The sequence below is a fragment of the Anthonomus grandis genome, chromosome 9 (genome assembly GCF_022605725.1).
Source record: "Anthonomus grandis grandis chromosome 9, icAntGran1.3, whole genome shotgun sequence".
Lineage (NCBI taxonomy): Eukaryota > Metazoa > Arthropoda > Insecta > Coleoptera > Curculionidae > Anthonomus > Anthonomus grandis.
This window is the reverse complement of record NC_065554.1, coordinates 22207729-22226464: the sequence shown is the minus strand read 5'-3', so window position 1 is coordinate 22226464 and position 18736 is coordinate 22207729. Positions and strand designations below refer to the sequence as shown.

General features: G+C 31.7%; 1 protein-coding gene across 1 annotated transcript in view; it reads right to left on the bottom strand.

The window, feature by feature from the left end:
• Positions 1-18736, bottom strand: part of LOC126740248 (MOXD1 homolog 2) — a 137758-nt gene that overhangs the window by 76112 nt on the left and 42910 nt on the right. Inside the window, exon 2 of the mRNA XM_050446186.1 lies at positions 16596-16912. Within this exon, the coding sequence (XP_050302143.1) occupies positions 16596-16853 (258 nt within the window). The 5' untranslated portion in view covers positions 16854-16912. The remainder of the gene's footprint in view (positions 1-16595; positions 16913-18736) is intronic.

Below are 18736 nucleotides of genomic sequence, written 5' to 3'. Positions count from 1 at the left end.
TATTATTAAAATAGACTGCAAGGGAAACGTAATGGCCTTTTTAATAGAAAGACAAATTAAATTGTTTATTGTTTGTCTTGAAAGGTATTTCGAAATGTGTGGGGCCTTGATGCATTTTTAACAAGTCGTTAAATAGATGGATTTTTATATATATTTCTATAGTGGTATCGCCCCCCATTTCCGATGAACAGTATTTCAATTTCAATTTACTTTACTTTCGTATGAATTAAATATTAGTTTCAATTTGGTCGCCCCATTAATAATGCACGATTTTAGTATTCCGGAAAGGGCTCGGGGGGCAATTTTAAATAACATTTGACATGCCAATCCTAATTTGACCTTTTTGAGGAAATTTCACTTTATATATTTTAGATTCTGCTGCTGCAAAATTTTATATTATATTGGGGTGCTTTCATATCTAAATTAAAGATTTTACGTCTAATATAATTTTTTTATTTTTGCTATACTTCGGCCTAAATATACTCGTGAGCCATTTAGGTTACTTCCAAATAAATGTATATATATTTAATAAATTAAATTATTAAATAATATATTTGTGTTTCAATTGATCAAATTAAATTGGTTTTTAAGGCATCGACCTAAATTTTACATACGAGGGTCCTACCTAAGTACCCAACCCAGCAAAAATAACACACAAATTTTGGGAAAAAATGTTTTTAGTTTTTGAACATAATCTCCTTTTAGCTCGATATACTTTTCCCAGCGATGTTCGAAACCCTTTTTATATAACAACTGTCTTGCTGCTCCAAATAGTTATTAACTTCCGAGGTCACTTCTTTATCGTTGCACAATATTTAACCACTCTCCACTCTCAAGCCATTTTTTCAAGTTTGGAAACAAAAAATAATTCGAGGGGGCCAAATCTGGCGAATAGAGTGCATGAGGTAGCAATTTAAATTCTAATTCATCAATTTTGGCCATTGGAATAACGGATTATGCTCTCTTGTAATAATATTTTCTTCTTAACCAAATGCAGCGGTTTTGGTTAATTGTAATTGACATACTCGCCATTGGTACTTTTATTTTATTCATCTTTCTGCCAAACAAAAGCTAGTTGAAAAAAAACTTAAATCGTTTATCCTAAAGTGATTTTAAGTTTGACTGATCAAGTAGTACTTGCCTATCAAAATTTTGCATTAGGATACTGAAGTAATCATATAAAGACCATTAAATTCTAGCGCATTTAAGTTGTGAAACCAAATATCAATCAATATACAGTCTATATTACATTAATTGAAAAGTTACTGCAATTGCTCGAGGTAAACTCCAGCATCCTAACACCCCTCAGCTGAATTAAGTTTCTTGAAACAAAGAATTTCACAAGAAAAACAATAAACATTCTAAGTTTTTGAACACAATGCCAATATCCTTAACTTGCATTTTATATAGCAGGTTAGTATAATTTATTGAATACTTTGACGATAGATAATTAATGAATATTAGCCCACGCCCATTATCCCAAAAATCCAACGATATGACCTTGCCTGCAGATTAAACGCTCCTCGCCTCCTTTGGAACTAAACTTCCCTTTTAAGTCCATTGTTTTGATTGTTCTTTTGACAATCTTTGGTGTAAAGTGATTGACTTACGTTTTATCCATTCTGTTTTTGCTCGAGTATAAGCAAACGCATTATTTATCTTACTAGTATCACTTTATGGATTTTCTTCACCATTTCTGGAGTCTTCACCTCATTTAGTCTACTACTGCAATGCTCGTCAAAGCAGCTCGCACGAACTTGTTTAAAATCTGCTACCTAATAATTTAATGATTACTGTTGTAAAAGAAGTAGCAGACTCACCCGGAGTAAAATCCAGTTCAGCTCTTATATTAGTTAAGCTGTGGCCTTAAAATAATAGTATTGTACCATTTAACGACTACCAATTTTCTCCATTTTGGCATCTTCAAACTAGAACCATATATAGATTGTGTATTTACATAAAATAATATTTCTGCAACTACAGCTATCTCTAGGTTAGGTCAGTTACCACCCTTGTATTTCCAATTTAAAGCTTTTGTTGAATATTTGATTTCTTGGCGCCCAACATGTGGTTTGAATACTAAATTAGGAGTAAATGCTAATTTTATATTCTAGAAGATAATTAATAAAGATTAATTTATTAGGAACATTTAAGCTCTTGTGGATGGTTTTCATAATTATTTTATGTTCAACTTTCGAAATGTTTGCTATTTTTATAACAAGATCTCAATCTAACTTTACATTGTGTATATTTATTTTGTTATGCTACTTAAATAATAATGTTTGTACATTCTTCATCTTTTTTTTCGGTGAATTTTCCTTAATGCCCGATTTAGCCCATCCATTGCCGTTCTTAGCCTAGTAGGCGTAGAAGATAGATCATAACAGTCTTCTTGCTCCTATGTACTTCTTCTCGGGAGGCATTTTCTCAGGAGAAAAAAAATGATAAAAAAGTCAGATAAATCTCATATGAATGGGACATAAATAACCCACCCAGTCACCGTTCGCTTATTTTCTAAAACCGACGCGTCGTATGGGGATATGGGGCCGGCCACAGACCAGAGATCGCGCGTATTATCATAACGAGTTCCAGCTTAATATATCATCGTAGTGTCATCTAAAACCTTATGCTAATATTGCCGTAACTGCAGCCCCGCTGGCTTTGTTTGAAGTATCTTTTACCTGAATCGGAGGTTATAAATTCCAGGCGCTTTGAAATTGTGCCCGTGCGTAATACGGAGGCCATTATATTGGCTTAAAACGCACGTAATTGATTGTGGGATGCTTGTCTTCACATTTAACTGGCATCTTATATAAATATGTGAGTTCGCTGCTTAATATTAATGTTCTATACTACGTTTTAGAAATATATAGAGCAAAAAAGCCTTACTAGGTATGATCTACGCTTTGACATCTAAGAAAAAGTCTAGTGGTCACAGATTAGAGCATCGTATTTTTCATTTGATCAATATTGGAAAATGTTGGTTTTAATTGAATTACATTGCTACAACTTCTTGCTCCTAATAAAATTAGAGCTCCTGAGTTGGTATCAAGCACTTTTTTTCTGTTTTAGTCATTGTCACATTATGGTGTTCGAGGCATGGTATTGGACCTTTTTAAAAGCTATCTTTCCGATAGAGATTAATTTCTGAAACTAAGTCAAGTACTTAATCACCCTCTGAAAATAAAAACTGAAGTTCCACAAGGCACCATATTGGGTCCTATTCTCTTCATTATATATATTATTGGCTCACTAAATTTAAACATAAATAGTAAAATTATATCCTATGCTGACGATACGGTACTTGCTTTTACTGGTAAGACATGGTAAGAGGCAAAACAAAGAGTGTTGCGCGGTTTTGGTGTTGTCAAACAATGGTTAGAATCTTTTAAATTATCCCTAAATTTTTCAAAATGTAGACTGAGTTTTACTGAAAATCAGACAAGTGAAGAAAACCACTGTTTTATACCAGAGGTAAAGAAAACTAAATATTTAGGAAAAGTTATTGATTAGCATTTAAAATGGACAGAACATATATCATATCTCACAAAAACAGTTCGCACCTTAATTCAGAAACTTTGTCTTCTTAGAAAATTTCTCTGCATTAAACTGATCAAATTAGTACACAAATCTCTAGTGGAGTCATTGCTGCGGTACGGCCTTGTAGTATATTACATACAAAAGTAATTTACAATAATTACGGGTAATACAAAACTCCATGAACAATATATGATTCATTTACATTTTTAGGAAATAGTATATAAGTAATATTTCAGTGCACATACAGAGGTATCAACAACAATTATTTGATTTGTCTCCTGAAAAAGAGACAGCAAAATTTTCAAGACATATGTGATAAACATTTTATTGGTAAAATTATCATTTTGTGCATTTTTATTAAATAAACCATTTTGTTGCCGCTCAATTACCGAAATTCAAACAATTATGGCCATCATGTCCACTTTAGTTATGCACTCTTTAGAATAAATCGCATTTATACCTTTTAGGTATTTTACTCATAACTCATTCTTAATACTAGAATGTCTCATCGATTCCCATAATTTTCACATAAATCCCATCCAGGTTATAATGTCAACAACAAATCAAGAGAATATAACCATCATATAACTAATTCCGACAGACCCATCACCGCGATATATTGGCCCAGCATGTAAATTGTCGTGTCAAACTCAGCGATACCGAATTAATTTCGAGGGCATCATTCACAGTTGAGGATAAATCCGTTTTAACGTTATTTATGGCGGTAACATTTTTATCTCGTTCGATGCGGCTCGTTGTCTTCTTGACGTCGCAATCTCGTCTCAAAAACGAGTTCTTGCCTTAACGGCATCTTCCTTGTCCAAATATGTGTAGGAGGGCCTCATTTGCATACTAATCCCGAACAACATCGGTCAGATTCGAAATTTCATAATATATCTGTCAGTGGCCCATAACAGCCAGGGGGTTAATATTATATTAAACCCCAATGGTTCCAAGGACTTAATCTGCGATATTTCATTGAATAACGGGGGTACAGTTCTGAAAGATTTATCCTGACAGCTACAAATGTGCCTAAAATTCGTTGCATCCTGCTCTCTCTCGCGAGCCCATGCGACGGCTTTATATCAGTGCATAATAGACACGTCGAGAACGATCATGCTAAATATATGTAAATCTTGCAACTGAGAGATTTATTTTCCTATCTGTCTTTCTGCTGTTGTTTCGCGAAGTTTGGGCCTGTCTCGTTCAATACCGCAGAAAGATTTAGATGATGGTTGTTGATTTGAATTTTCATTTATGCCATTGAGGTTTTAAAATATGTATTTTAAGGGGGCACATAGTTAAGCCGGTTATATTCTCAAGGGTTTTGGTAAAAGATTTACTCTGTGAAGCACAAATTCTCTCAGGAAATTGGGAGGGAGATAGAGCAAGGAGAGTAAGGTACACTTTTTCAATTAAATTTTTTTACATTTAAAAAAAATGGGTCTTAGGACAAAAATTAGGATAAAAAAATTATAAGTCATACTTAATTGATTGAATTAATAATAAAATAAGATAAGTTTTATAACAAAATACAAATGCCTAAAAAACAATAAAAAAATATATACATTTTAAGAATAATATGTGTTCATATTAACACAATCCAGTATACTTATTTCACTTTTAATTATTGTAAATTAGAAATACAACGGTATCTCTCCAGTCTGGTGTAGCAAGTAACTATATTTAACCTTCCCTTAGTGTTGTGGCTATGGATGCTTTCATAAGATTTGTAATTATCCCTAATATTTTTATACAATAGATGTTCCAGGAAATATGCACAAGGAAAAGACAATAAACTCTACTGGGCAAAAATAGCTCTGCAATCTTCTCTGACGTTTTTGAGCTTCAGTCGAAGGTGATAAACCACCCCATGATAAAATAGTATAGGATATTTTACTGTGGAAAATAACAGTTTCCTGAGATACATGATCCACTAGACCCATTAGGGCAAAGACTGCAGAAAGAACAATCTAGGGCTTCCACATAAACCTCGAATCCAGTTCCATAACAAGAAACCTGATAGGTATGATTGTGTCAATTCTATACTAGTTTTACTGAAATATTAGGACTTTAAATAAAAATATAGAGTGTATGTCACATTCAAAAGCCTTGCTGAGGTCGCAGAATAGAGCATTAAAATATTAAAATGAGGTCATCAGCGCATTCAAAAGGTCAACAAGAATCCCTCTCTCTAGGTGCTTCTCCCTAGCCTAAAGGCCAAACTGATGGTCACTGAATAATTTATTTTTGAAGAATTGAATAAGTTGTTTTGACCTGATCCTTTTAAATATTTTCGATATAATTGGCAGCAATGTAGCAACAGCAGCTATTAACTTCGTAACTGCGTGAAATCGAAGTCTGAACTGTGTGAAATTAAACAAAAATATTCAAAAAAATAACTCTGATGCCTAAGATCAATCAACTCTCAGCTGCCCAAAATCGATGACTGAACTGACAATTTTTTTTTTTAAATCGTTTAAACTACTTGAACTTAAGTGCCTGAAAACCGTAAAGCGATGCCTGGAATCAAGGTTCAGTTGAATGCAACTGCCTGAAAATAAAAAGAATCTCTAAGTCAGTCAAATAACCACTAATTAATCACAAGACAGTTTTACCCCTTACCAAAATTCTTCGGCTTACTCTTGAGTTTTGAGTTTTGATTAGTGGTGAATATTGTCTCGTGATTTGAGCGTCACACCAAAGGTTCTAACCATGGGACTAACTAATTCTTGTTTATTGAATATTTTTATTATTAAAAAATTTCATTAAATTAAATTATGACCAACGTCTATTATAATTTTTTTTTTGATCATTTGATCAAATTGCTCTTCTTTGGGCATTAATAGTCAAGAGATATTTCTGAGGTGGCCACTCACTTTAATGCCCAATACCTCAAAAACAAGTTGGATAATCTATGTAAGCTAAAAAACGTAATATTCACTAGAATGTTTTCTATAAATGTTAAATAAGGTTCAAACCAATCCAATCAGAATTTTTAACAATTAGTTGTTGTTAACAATTAATTGTGGTCCATCCGATCTTTGAGTGGATTCTGCGACCGTGCTTGCTTAATTCTAGTCCTTATTTCGATATCGGGATTTGTGACTCTTTTAATCCAGGAATCCAAGTATTTAAAACGATTTACTATTTCTAGGATTTCGATTTGCAATGTAATTATGATAACTGATTTCTGCTTATTACCATTAAAACAAAAATCTGTTTTCTTAAACAAGATTGATCTTGTTTATTTATTTAAGATTTATATGTGTGTAATTAGGTTTTTTTTAGAATAGTATTACTTTTTTAAATAAGTTAATTAGGATTATCAGTTTCTTTCTCCTGACTTGTCTTATTCTATTGTATATGTATTATCAAATGATTAAATAAATCAGTAATCAGTAATCAACGATATCACATGATTGGGGTTCCCATTTGAGGTTAGCTGGAGGTGAGAAGGTGTTTTTTTAACGTGTTTATTTTTTTTTAAAAAGTAATTAAGAGTGGTTTTTTTAAAGAACAAATATGTATGTATATGAGTAAAAAAGGGTAAAAATATTGCTTAAAAATAGACTCTTAATTGTTGATATTAGTATTGCTTGTACTTCTTTGACTTCTTTTTTCTCAGAGTATGTTGCCTCTACGATCACATAAGACTTGACATATTTAATTCTTTCCCTAAAACCATGTTTTCTTTTTTAAAAAAATCATATTTAATTCCCGATTACCATCGAAATTCCAAAGAAATCCACCTAGTCGCACGGCCTCAAGGAATTCCCGTACAAAACAGAAATAACCGCTGTCGGCTCCATGTGAGACACGATGTTCCACGTACTCCTTCTCTCGTTGTTGGCAAAAGAAGGTAGCCGCTCTCGAGATTTCGATCTAAATGTTCTACATTAACATACAGCCGTTATAAAGTACCCAGAGTGGTCAAGGAGAGGGTTCCACTGACCGTGCCGTCACGTTTTTCATCGAGATAGGGAAAATTATAGAGCGATGCGCCTTTCGGCGTTACGTGTGTTACGTAATACCGCGGATTATTTATTGACTTGGGGCGGTTTTGAATTTAAAACACGCGAAATTACAGGAACCCGATGTGAAACGGAGGGACCTTGCGTGGGTTCAATTTTGAAAGAAACATCGTTTTTTTATGTAGACTTAAACTGAAACAAAATATCCTTAATAAAGGGACTTATCCCTAAAAATCCGGCTTAATACCTAATCCCTACAAGCAATTTTTTCTCCTCAAGTAAAATCCACAAAGCGTAATTACAGAATCATAATGAGCCCTCTTTTTGTCCTCTGGGGCAAAATAATTTGCCTAAAGACATTTTTTCTTATTTAAATCGTTCTCATTTAGAAAATCCTTGTCTCTTAAGGAATTTTAGGGCAACGAAGCTACTTTATATCAATCTGGATTTAGCGGCAATTACCTCTCGGTCCTATTTTATAAATGTCTTTAAAAATTTTATGATCGGTCATAAAGAAAAAAGAACATAGTAAGGATGATAAAAAAGCCATCGTAAAATCTCGTTGTTTTTCCGCATTCGGGGAACTTTATTTTCCATGAGAGTGGAACGTGGAAAATCTGGAAAACATAAGTTAAATAGAAGCCGGGGTGACGTTGCCAGACTAGCGGCCGGATTTTGTATAATTTAATAAAAGCGAAATGAAAAATATTCCATGTGACAAGTATGAAAACGTTATGTATATGTGAAGGCGGAAGTGCTTGAAATTTAAAATTTAAGAAGTGAGACTCTCGACAGTTTCTTTTTCTAAATTGCCTTAAGCTTGCCTTTTAATTTTATTTATTTATAATCGCTTTATTGGGACATTCAAATATACCGGGTGGTTTCAACGTTAAGACATTTATTTTAGCTGCTTGTAGGACTCGTCAAAGAAAGCTGAAACACCGCACCTACATGTTTACATTGACTGCCCAATAGCTTTTGACAAAATAGACCTAATACCTCATAAGCATTTTGATACAGAAATTTGAAATCATTAGGTTATAGGATCAATGTGAGAATCTCTGTTTTTCTATTATGATGCTAAAAGTTCATTATGAAAAACTAGGGGTTTCTAAAATAATTATTAGTGGATCATCACAAATTTTTCAACACAATTCAAAGTATATAATGGAAAAAAACTAGCGGTTTGTGAAAAAATTCTAGTAAGTTATCTCAGTTATTGAGATCGAGGTGGACTTGTCACATTTATAAGAAGATATTCCCCTAAATGTAAACCAGAATATGTGGTTTCGACATGCATTTCCAAATAGATCGATAGGTTTTTTTTTAATTTTTTGGCCTCTTCGCTTTGCGATTTTTTTCCGTGGGCTATTTGAAAGAGTTGGTGTATAACGGAGTAGTGAATACTTATGTTAAAACTTGTGAATACTAGTTAAATATTAGTAGTATTAGAATACCAAGACCTATAGTCGATTACACCAAATACTTAATCCAAGGTTTGACTTCAACTAGTCGAATTGGTTCACTAAGTGAAAAAGTACGCCCAAAATGCCAAATACCCAATCTACGGTAACAAGTAGCAAAAGTACGTGCCCTACTATGCTATTGAATACTACTACATTAAAAATGTCCTCCAAGTTAAGAATTTTTAACATCATTCCTCTAATAAATAATTTATTATCTTTCTCTGATAAGGAAAAAGATATTTTTCATATTCTAGGTTAATAAACTTTTAAGATCACTACAGAGGTAATAAATATTTTATTATTGGCAAGCAGATAAAGGACCAATTTTTTTAACTTATTCCATGTAACCGAACTTTAAAAGTCCCCGCTAAAATAAATATTGAAATACTTCCTTGAGGTTAATTTTTTTAAGTCGTAATTTGCATCAGGTGCACAACATTTCATATAGATGCAGCCTCAGTTATTTTTTTTTTAGAATTTTTCTTTATTTTTAATTTTATTTGTCTTGCCACTTTTTTTTTTGTAAAAGCTCCTTATTACTATTTATAAAGCACACCATAGAACTTAGCAGTCAATAGTTATTATTATTAGAATTATTAGAATGAATGTAAAGTGAATAAGGCATAACATAAATGGATACGATATTTACTTATAGTAAAAAGAAAATATTTCTTGATAAATCTTGTATATTTTTGGTAACAATTTTAATATTTTATCCTTTTTTAATTGTTAAGAAACAAATTTTATAATTTTCAATCTGATAAGAAAACGCCTTGAAAATTCCAGCCGGGATAAATATTTTCTCGCTAGTAGTGAAAAAAAGATTATTGCAAGTTTTATCAGTCCAATGTCGACGCCATCGACGACATCGTAGGACCCTACGATGATTCAGCAGAAAGCAGACGACAATGTACTATAGCTTTTGCTGTTCCAGATGGGCAAGGTAACGTAAAAAGGGTATGTAAAAAAACGTTTTTGGAAATATTTGCTATCAGTTCGCAAAAGATTACCACGCTTGTTAGGCGTAAAAAGGAGGAGCATACAACCTTCAATGATAAACGAGGAGATTGTAAAAAATTCAAGTACACTCTTCATGATAGACAGATGGTAAAAGACCACATCAACAGCTTTCCGAGGTACGAGAGCCACTACAGCCGTTCAAAAAGTGAAAAAGAATATCTCAGTCCGGACCTTAATGTCTATAAGCTATTCAACGCTTTTAAAATAAAACATCCTGGTTGCACTATAACATACAAATTCTATAGAAGAGTTTTTATAAAGGATTTTCCAAATCTTTGTTTCAGAAGACCTAGAGTTGATACATGCAAGACTTGTGATTTACTTTTTTTAAGAAGCAAGGACATAGACTTTAATGTATCAAGAAAAGCTAAAAAGGAGCTGGAGTTGCATCATAGAAGAACAGATAAAGCTCTAAAGGTCATTCAAGAAGATAGTGCAAGTAGTACTCTTCCAGGTCCCGATACCTATACCATTACCATGGATCTACAGAGAGTTTTTTCCCTACCAAAATTAACGCATAGTAGTATGTATTACCGCCGCCAGTTGTCATGCTACAATTTTGGAATACATGTGCAAGAAACGTCAGATGGGATAATGTGCATCTGGCATGAAGGACTGTCGGGCCGAGGTGGCAACCAAATGGCATCATGTCTTCTACAAGCCTTGAACCCAGGTCAGCTTTCAACTTATAAGCGAAAACTATGTATATGGAGTGACAACTGCGCAGGGCAAATAAAAAACCGAATGTTCATTTTTTTATACATTTTATTAGTAGCCAATGGACATTTTGACACCATCGACCATAAATTTTTACTTATCGAGAAACAAGCAAAACGTTCTAAGCTTCAGACAGTAAACGATGTCAAAACGGCAATTCCGGCTGCTAGACCTTCCAGGCCATACAGACTCTTAGATATGGATGAATGTACTTTATTTGATTTTGATAAACTATCATCAAAACTTATAAATACAACTAAACTAGGCATTACACAAGCGTCGTGGTTACGCGTGACGAAAGAAGAGCCAGGCATAGTATTGTATAAGAAAAATGTCAGTGACTTAATAGGATGGGAGAAGTGCCGTGTATTAAAAAAGGGTGTGACTGTGCAAAATTTAAAGTCGGTTGAGCTCTTAGCCTTGCCTGGTGTTGAGCAAATATAGGAAAGTAAGAAAAAAGACCTTCGCGCAATGCTAAAGTACATTGATCAGGACAATAGAACATTTGTCCATAAAAAAAAATACATTTGTTTTATTTTCCTTATTTGTCAAGTTTTCTTTGATTTCTAGCAATTTTTAATTTTGGCACTTAGATCACTTAGCTCGACCATTCTTCAATTATATTTTATCATGTTCAAGCTGATATGGAAAGAAGATATTTTTTAAAGGATAAATGATCTTTAAAATCACTGCTCAAATTTAATTATTTTTTGGCTAATATAAGAAAATTGGGTTTTTGTGATTTTAAATTAGGATAAGTTTGGATCCGACTAATAAAGAAAAACCTAAAAATGGTTCTACACTAACGATTTTTTTAAATCACTTGTTAGATAATAAATATATTATAATTTTTAAGCTCGTATAAAGGAAAAGCATTTATTTATTGTTTCTTGGTTGACGAGCATTTAAAACATTGCTCAGATATTTATTTAATAATTTCCAAGCTAACAAGAACTTTTTTCCTTATTTTCGGGTTAACAAATCCTTAAAATCACTTCTGTGATATATATTTAATAATTTCTTTGTCAATAAGGAAGAAAATACATTTTACTAAATCCAGATTAATTATTTTTGATAATCATTAATAAAATATATTTTTACTAGTTTTTGGTAAATGAATCATTAGAATTACTATTGGAATAAATATCTAATTATTTTTTCACTAATAAGGAAAAAATAGTTTTCTTATTCTAGGCTAAATTAATTTTTAAATTACTTTTGACATAAATATATTATTTATTCCAAGTTTGTAAGAACAAACAAATTTTTATTTATCTTAACATTTTATTAAAGAAATCTACTTAGGAATTAAAGTGAATAATATACACATTTTATCAATATGCATATTTTCTTACTCAATAGAAACCAGAATAATTATTTCTTTAATTCCAACTTAAAGAATATTTAAAAAGACTGTTAAGAAAAATATTTAATAATTGTTCCAATAATAAGGAATAAATGTCTGATTTTAGGATTTTAGGACTTTTTAAATCAATCATCACATAATAAATAATTTATAATTTCCCAGCTAACGAAAAAATTATTTAATTTCTGTTTCTTATAAAACCTCTTTAGTCTCTTTTCAAATAATAATAATATATATTTCATACTCAATAATGCACAATACTAAAACAGTTAATAATCTTAATAAATAATAAAATCACTGCTGAGATAAAATTATTATTTTCAAAGAAATAAGAAGAAAAAACAATATTTTTTAATTATTCTGTAAAGTATGTAGAATCGCTGTTAAATTATTAAAGTCACTGCTGAATATTATATTTGTAATGTTTGCAAGCTTATATGAATTTACTGCTGACATAAATATTTACTTGCATCTTTCTAGGTTAAAATTACTTTTAGGATAAACATTTTATTAGTCTAATTAGTCTAGATAAGAACATTAAATTTTCAATGGTTGTGGCTCAAACTATTTTAAAGTCATGATTAATTTGGATCAATCTGGAATTAAAAGAAAGCATATTTTTCTTGTAAATAAAACATAAATAAAAGCTCTAGGCCAGGCTAATCTACCGCTTTAGACAAGCCTTACATTTAGTTAGAAACTGTATATAAGGCTGCTATTTTCTCTTAAGAATAGAAAAAAATCGCTTACTATTTTATAGAAAGACGTTTTCAACGAGACATATAATTAAATTTCCCAATTTTTCCAGCCCGACCCCAATTTCGAATTTTCAAACTGACCGCAGTGCAGCGTGCAGACCGGAAACGAGTTTATGCGGGTTTGCCCTTAATCATATCGTGTTAGCTAGACGATCCGTCTAGCCCCGGACCTTTTGTTCCACAGCCGGATACTGTGTTAGTTATTTTTTTATACACAAACCCCCTTAACCTCATAAAATAACCTTCACTTTAAATGATAAATAAAACTCAGCGCTATAAAATATTAAGTTATCCAGACACTTTGAAGTTGGTTCATTAAGCTCCAAAGCCTTTACTACGGTGTACTTTGCCAGGGTACATTTATTTTACATTCCACGGACGATTTACTTAAGCAGATGCTACTGAATCTGCAACTTTTTTTGCGTTTCCCATATTACGAGGATGGTTAAAAATAGATAGAGAGTAAATATCTCCGTAGTTTCAATAACAAAAAAGTCAATAAAACTTTTTCCCGGTTGAGAGTCGAAACTTTAATTAAAACAAGATTACTATAACCGTTCGGGCGGAATAAAACCGGTAATACTTATTTTATACCTGCTTCCATTCTTGGGGCGCTAAAACTGCAAAGTTTTCCCAATTAAACATTTCGGAATTAAATCGTTTTATGGAAAAGGTAGCGGTGTTGAGCCCGCTTCACTTCTATAACAGGATCGATTAAAGATGTCCCTTAAAAATAACGAGCGTTGTTAGTGACTTAATTGGTCATTAGTTGATGAATCTCTATTGATTCGGATAGTATCGGATGCTGTAATTAACGGATTTTCGTACAATGAAATTTGTTAAATCAATGAACAATGTGTGTCGAAATTGTCACTCAGATGGGCCTTTTCATTCCAGAAAATCTGCCGCACCTCGTTCGGGGATGACGAAGTGAGAATAGAATGCAACGGTTGTCGGTATCGGATCGGTGAACCGAGAAAATCACTGTTGAGATAAATATTTTTGCCTTTCTGTTCTGATGAAACAAAAAAAATTGTTAAAATAAATAAAAGTGTTGACTCTTGAAATCATTGTGTAATTTTTTCTTGTTATTATGAGTTTCAAGATAGCGATAGAATTGAAAAATTACCGGTTCCGGATTGATAAAGCATTAAAATCACTGCTAGAATAAATATTTGAATATTTTTAAGATAATAAATGTTATAAATAAATAAATAAGTTTTCGGTATTTGAAGCTGAAATAAATGCTGAAAAATTTTTTGCTAGATATAAGCTAAATACACAATGGACAATCGGTACACATCAATACACTCACATAGCAAGTATTTCATTTGGTCTTACGAAAAAAAATTGTTAAACAATAAAACTAGGCAAGGTTTCAAGGCAAGAATCTTTAAAAGACATGACAAATAAAATTATTTATTGTTTCCAAACCGACAAAGACATCATTTGATTTACTACGTGATTCGTTTACCACTCAAAATAGTTACTAAGATAAATATTTTATTACTAACTCAGAGGAAAGCCAACCAGTTCTTAACTAGTTATAAATTAAAGAATAAAATCATTGGTGTGATAAATATTCTATCTATATATTCCTAGACAATATATCTATATATTCCTAGACTTTTAACATTCTAACAACTTAATTATTTTTTAATTTTTAAGTCCCCTAATAAGTTTTTTACCACTTATTATGTATAATAACAATATTACTTAAGTATGTCGAGTACAATAATTTATTATTTAGAAGCTGATTAACAAAATAATATTCTTTTTTAGTAGTTTTCTATTGGTTTTTACTAAAATTAATTATTTTATGACTTTTAAGCATATTAGTAAACTTTGTGAAAGTAGCAAAAATTTGTTTTTTTTTTAATTGCTGCTATAATAAATATTTTATTACAGCAGAGATGCTTTAACGGATTCTGATTCATAAAACAGATAATCTAAGATAAATATTTTGTTAATTTTTAGATTACAAAATAATGATCAATTTTAGGTCAAAAATTAAAAACAGATTATAAAATATTATGCACTTTTTCTTCCTGTACAAAACCATGGAAAAAATTATGCTAATCATACCAAAGTAAATCAGTCATAATCCCATGCAGGTCCGTTTTATTTTAATAAAAGTTACTTTAAAATGCATATTATTAACCCAATACTTTGAAATTGATTGAAACATGAATTCGCGTTTTGTCGAATTAAGTTATGCCGTATACAATGTACATCCGTCTTTTTATAAAAATTGACCTTGATGACACAAGGTTTTCAATCAAACAATTTATATTCATAAAAGTTGATAATTACGACCTAACGTTCATTGTTTAAGCCCATCTTCATACCTACCTACCTTTTTTCCTTTAAAAACTTGGTTTTCGATAGAAGTGGGGTTCCTTGACCAATTATTAAGAAAAGGTGAATCATATCCATTTAGGTTATACATTGTAACATTCCATAAACATGCAACAAACTGTGACAAAATAATTTAAGACAAAAAAAGAAACAACCGATCCACGTCTCACCAGGCAACATAAGCATTTGCCAGAGAATACATCAACTGAATCCTGACGAGTTAAGATTTACTCTCTCAACAAATGATCGATAATTAAGAGACATGAAAGCAGATTCGAACATTCGTTACTCAGATGCTTTTGGTGGAGGAGGTGTTATGGTTTAGGGAGGAATAAACTTAGATGCTCATACTGACCTCCGTATCTTTTAATGTAAAATGCTAAAAGATATATTACAAAATTTTTTTAAGAGTATATTATTTCTATTGCCTCATTTGTTTGTACCAATTTCATACTGATGCTTTATATTGCCCAAATACACAGAGCTTGTATAGCAAAGAAGTTTCTGCAGATACAGATATTGATGTAATGGATTAACCAGCTATATCGCCAAACCTTAGTCTCATAGAACACATGTGAGATGCACTCGGAAAGACTATTAGAAGCAGGTTAAATCTACCCGAAAGCCTGGAATAGAAGGGTATTTTTGAACAGTATGTCCAGAATCTAATTATAGGCATGCAAAGGCATTGCAGGGTAGTTATTAGAGCAAGAGGCGGCAATACTCAATATTAGTTTATTTTATTAGAAACTTTGTCTTGTAATAAAATACTAAAATAATGTGCCAATATTTTTTTTAATAAAATGTATATTTTTTAACGCATTTAATTTATTTGGAAATTAAAATAAAAGCGTGTTTTACATGTGAACAGAACTTAATTTAAAATAAAAAAATGGCGATATATGTTTCGAGTAGTGTAGTTGAACATTTTTCACTAAAGAGTCCTAAAATCACTGCTGAAAAATTATTTTATTATAGAAGCTGTTTTATTTGAGCCTGTTAGACTAAAGTAATTAACCTAATTTCGGCTAAAAAATATAAAATCTCTGCTAAGATTAGTAAATATTTGATAATTTTAGATCATTTAAAGGAAAACTAGTTTCTAGTTATTGATTGTTTATAAGTAATTATAAATAAAATTATTTGTTATTTTTAAATTAAAACCTAATAGTTGCGATTAAACATTTATGTTATTAGAACACAGTTTATCCTACCTATAAAATCTAAACCTAAATCGACAACCCAAAAATTATTATTTGTCTCAATATGCATTCAATTAATTTTTTTATAATAGGTTATAAGCGAGGTTTCTTGATCAAGTAATAGGAAAAGGTGCATTATATTCAAATAAGTTATGCAATAAATCATCACATATATTGCTTTAAAAATGTCTTACCTGAAAATACACTTGTCCATGATCGACCCAACCGATAACCATATCGCTTCCGGCCATCCTACCATCCTTGGAAAAGCCGAATCCAACATATCCCATAGTTCTAACTTGTAATTCGAAAGTGATGTCCTGAGGTCCCGGTCCCAGGGACCACAGGAGCCGATAGTCCGGGCTCAAGTACGTGGAATGAGCCCATCGCGCACTGTACACTAACCTTAAAAGGTATAGGAACACTATCAAAAATCTTTGGGAGATTTCCATGATGGTTTTTGTTGGTGATGTTAGTCTACTAGTAGAAGAGGTTATAATTTGTGCATTATCTGAAAAAAGAAAAATAGCCATTAAAGAAAAATAGATTCTTTAACATCTTCAATTAATTCTAGTTAATACATCTGATCATCATCGAATTATTCAGTTGTTGGTTTCCCATAAATAAGTAGCTCCAAAATAACTGTAACTGATTGAACCTTTTAGTACTATTTATGACTTATTTGATTTCAAATGGCAACACAATGCAAGTCACGTAATAATTTACAAGAAAAAGTAACCGGTTCACCTGTTTCGAAACCTATACCAAGTCGTATCATCCCCAGATTCATTCTCCTTTTGTACCACCTATATTACCTGTTAAACTGTAACAAATCGGGCAGTTGATTCCATTGTTAATCCCATAATTATTAAAAATCCCTTAACAATGCCATCGGCTAAAAGATTCATTTCACAGTTGATGTCCTCAAAATAAAACTGTTTTATTTTCTGTCCGTCTTCGCTACCGTTCTTTTGTAAGACGATAATGGGGATTTAAAACTGGCGCAGGGAGAGGAGTTTAATACTCGTGGTCATCGTTTTTCAATTAAAAATCTCTCTTCGGGTAATTAATTGGGTTTTGATTGATTTCTTTTTTATGTCCTATCCAGCGAGGCGTGTACGCTTGTGTAATTTATAAATAATAAGAAACGAAGAGCGCACGATCCGGTTTTAATAGTAATTTGAGGTTAAACTCGTTTCGGTTTGCCCTCTTACCGCATTACGTCGAATGATAACACTTCAGCAGTTTTCGAAGTGCCTAAAATGCAAATACATTACCGTTCCGCGTTGGATTTCTACGAGGTAGACACGCGATTCGACGCTTAATTACCAATGTCGTGTAAGCAGTCTTCTTATTTCCTTTAATTGCATGTCGATTTTAAAGATATTTTAATTTAGGGATTACGGTTTTATGTAGGTGTATTGATCCCTCTTTTTTGTATTCTAGGATTTTGTGTTTTAAAGAGAGACGTTAAAAAATTCTGAGATTTATAAATGTAGATTCATCCAATGGCGTTAATTGACACAGGTTAAACATAAGTCTAGCAAAAGCAAAATAAAATGTAAAAAAAATATTAACATAATTTTCTGTTTTTAACAAATACATGTCACAACATAGTAATTATCGTTGTGATAGCATCCATAGGAAAGATAGCAATGCAATGATTAGGATTTATTATTAAAATACCAGGTACATACAACTTTCTGTAAAAATTCACCTTCAAGACACAACTTTTTAAAACAAGCAATTTAGGTTGGTAAAACTTAATAGTTACATTTATAATTATACTTAAAATATCAAAATTATGATGAAAAATACAAGAATTAATATTTGTCCTAATATACACTACAGCGTCCTATTATTTATGGTTTAAAAAAAAAATGGGTTTAGAAAAAAGTGAGGTTTGTTGATCAAATATAAAAAAGTGAACCATATCCAATTAAGTTATGCCTTATAAGACAGCCACACAGGAAGAAGTTTTCTGCAAGATACGAACATTAATGGACAGATTACCAGCTAGGTAGCCAGACCGTAGTTTTAAGCAATGTAACTGTTTAAGGCTTGAATTTTCAAAAAAAGGAAATTGTGATATTTATTATTATTGTGGAGCGGACCTTATATCTTTTAGTGTAAAAATTGCTTAAATGTTCCAATGTGAAGGCAACCCAAGATGTCAATGTTGACAAATGTACAGCGCTTGTCTTGTAGGATTCCCATGACTGATAGAACAAAGATCTTCTGATTTGGCTTGCTCCAGAATATGAGCATGTTTTATTCCTTTTACACCTAACCCAATTCAACCATACTGAAATATTCTTTAAGTAAAAGATATTTA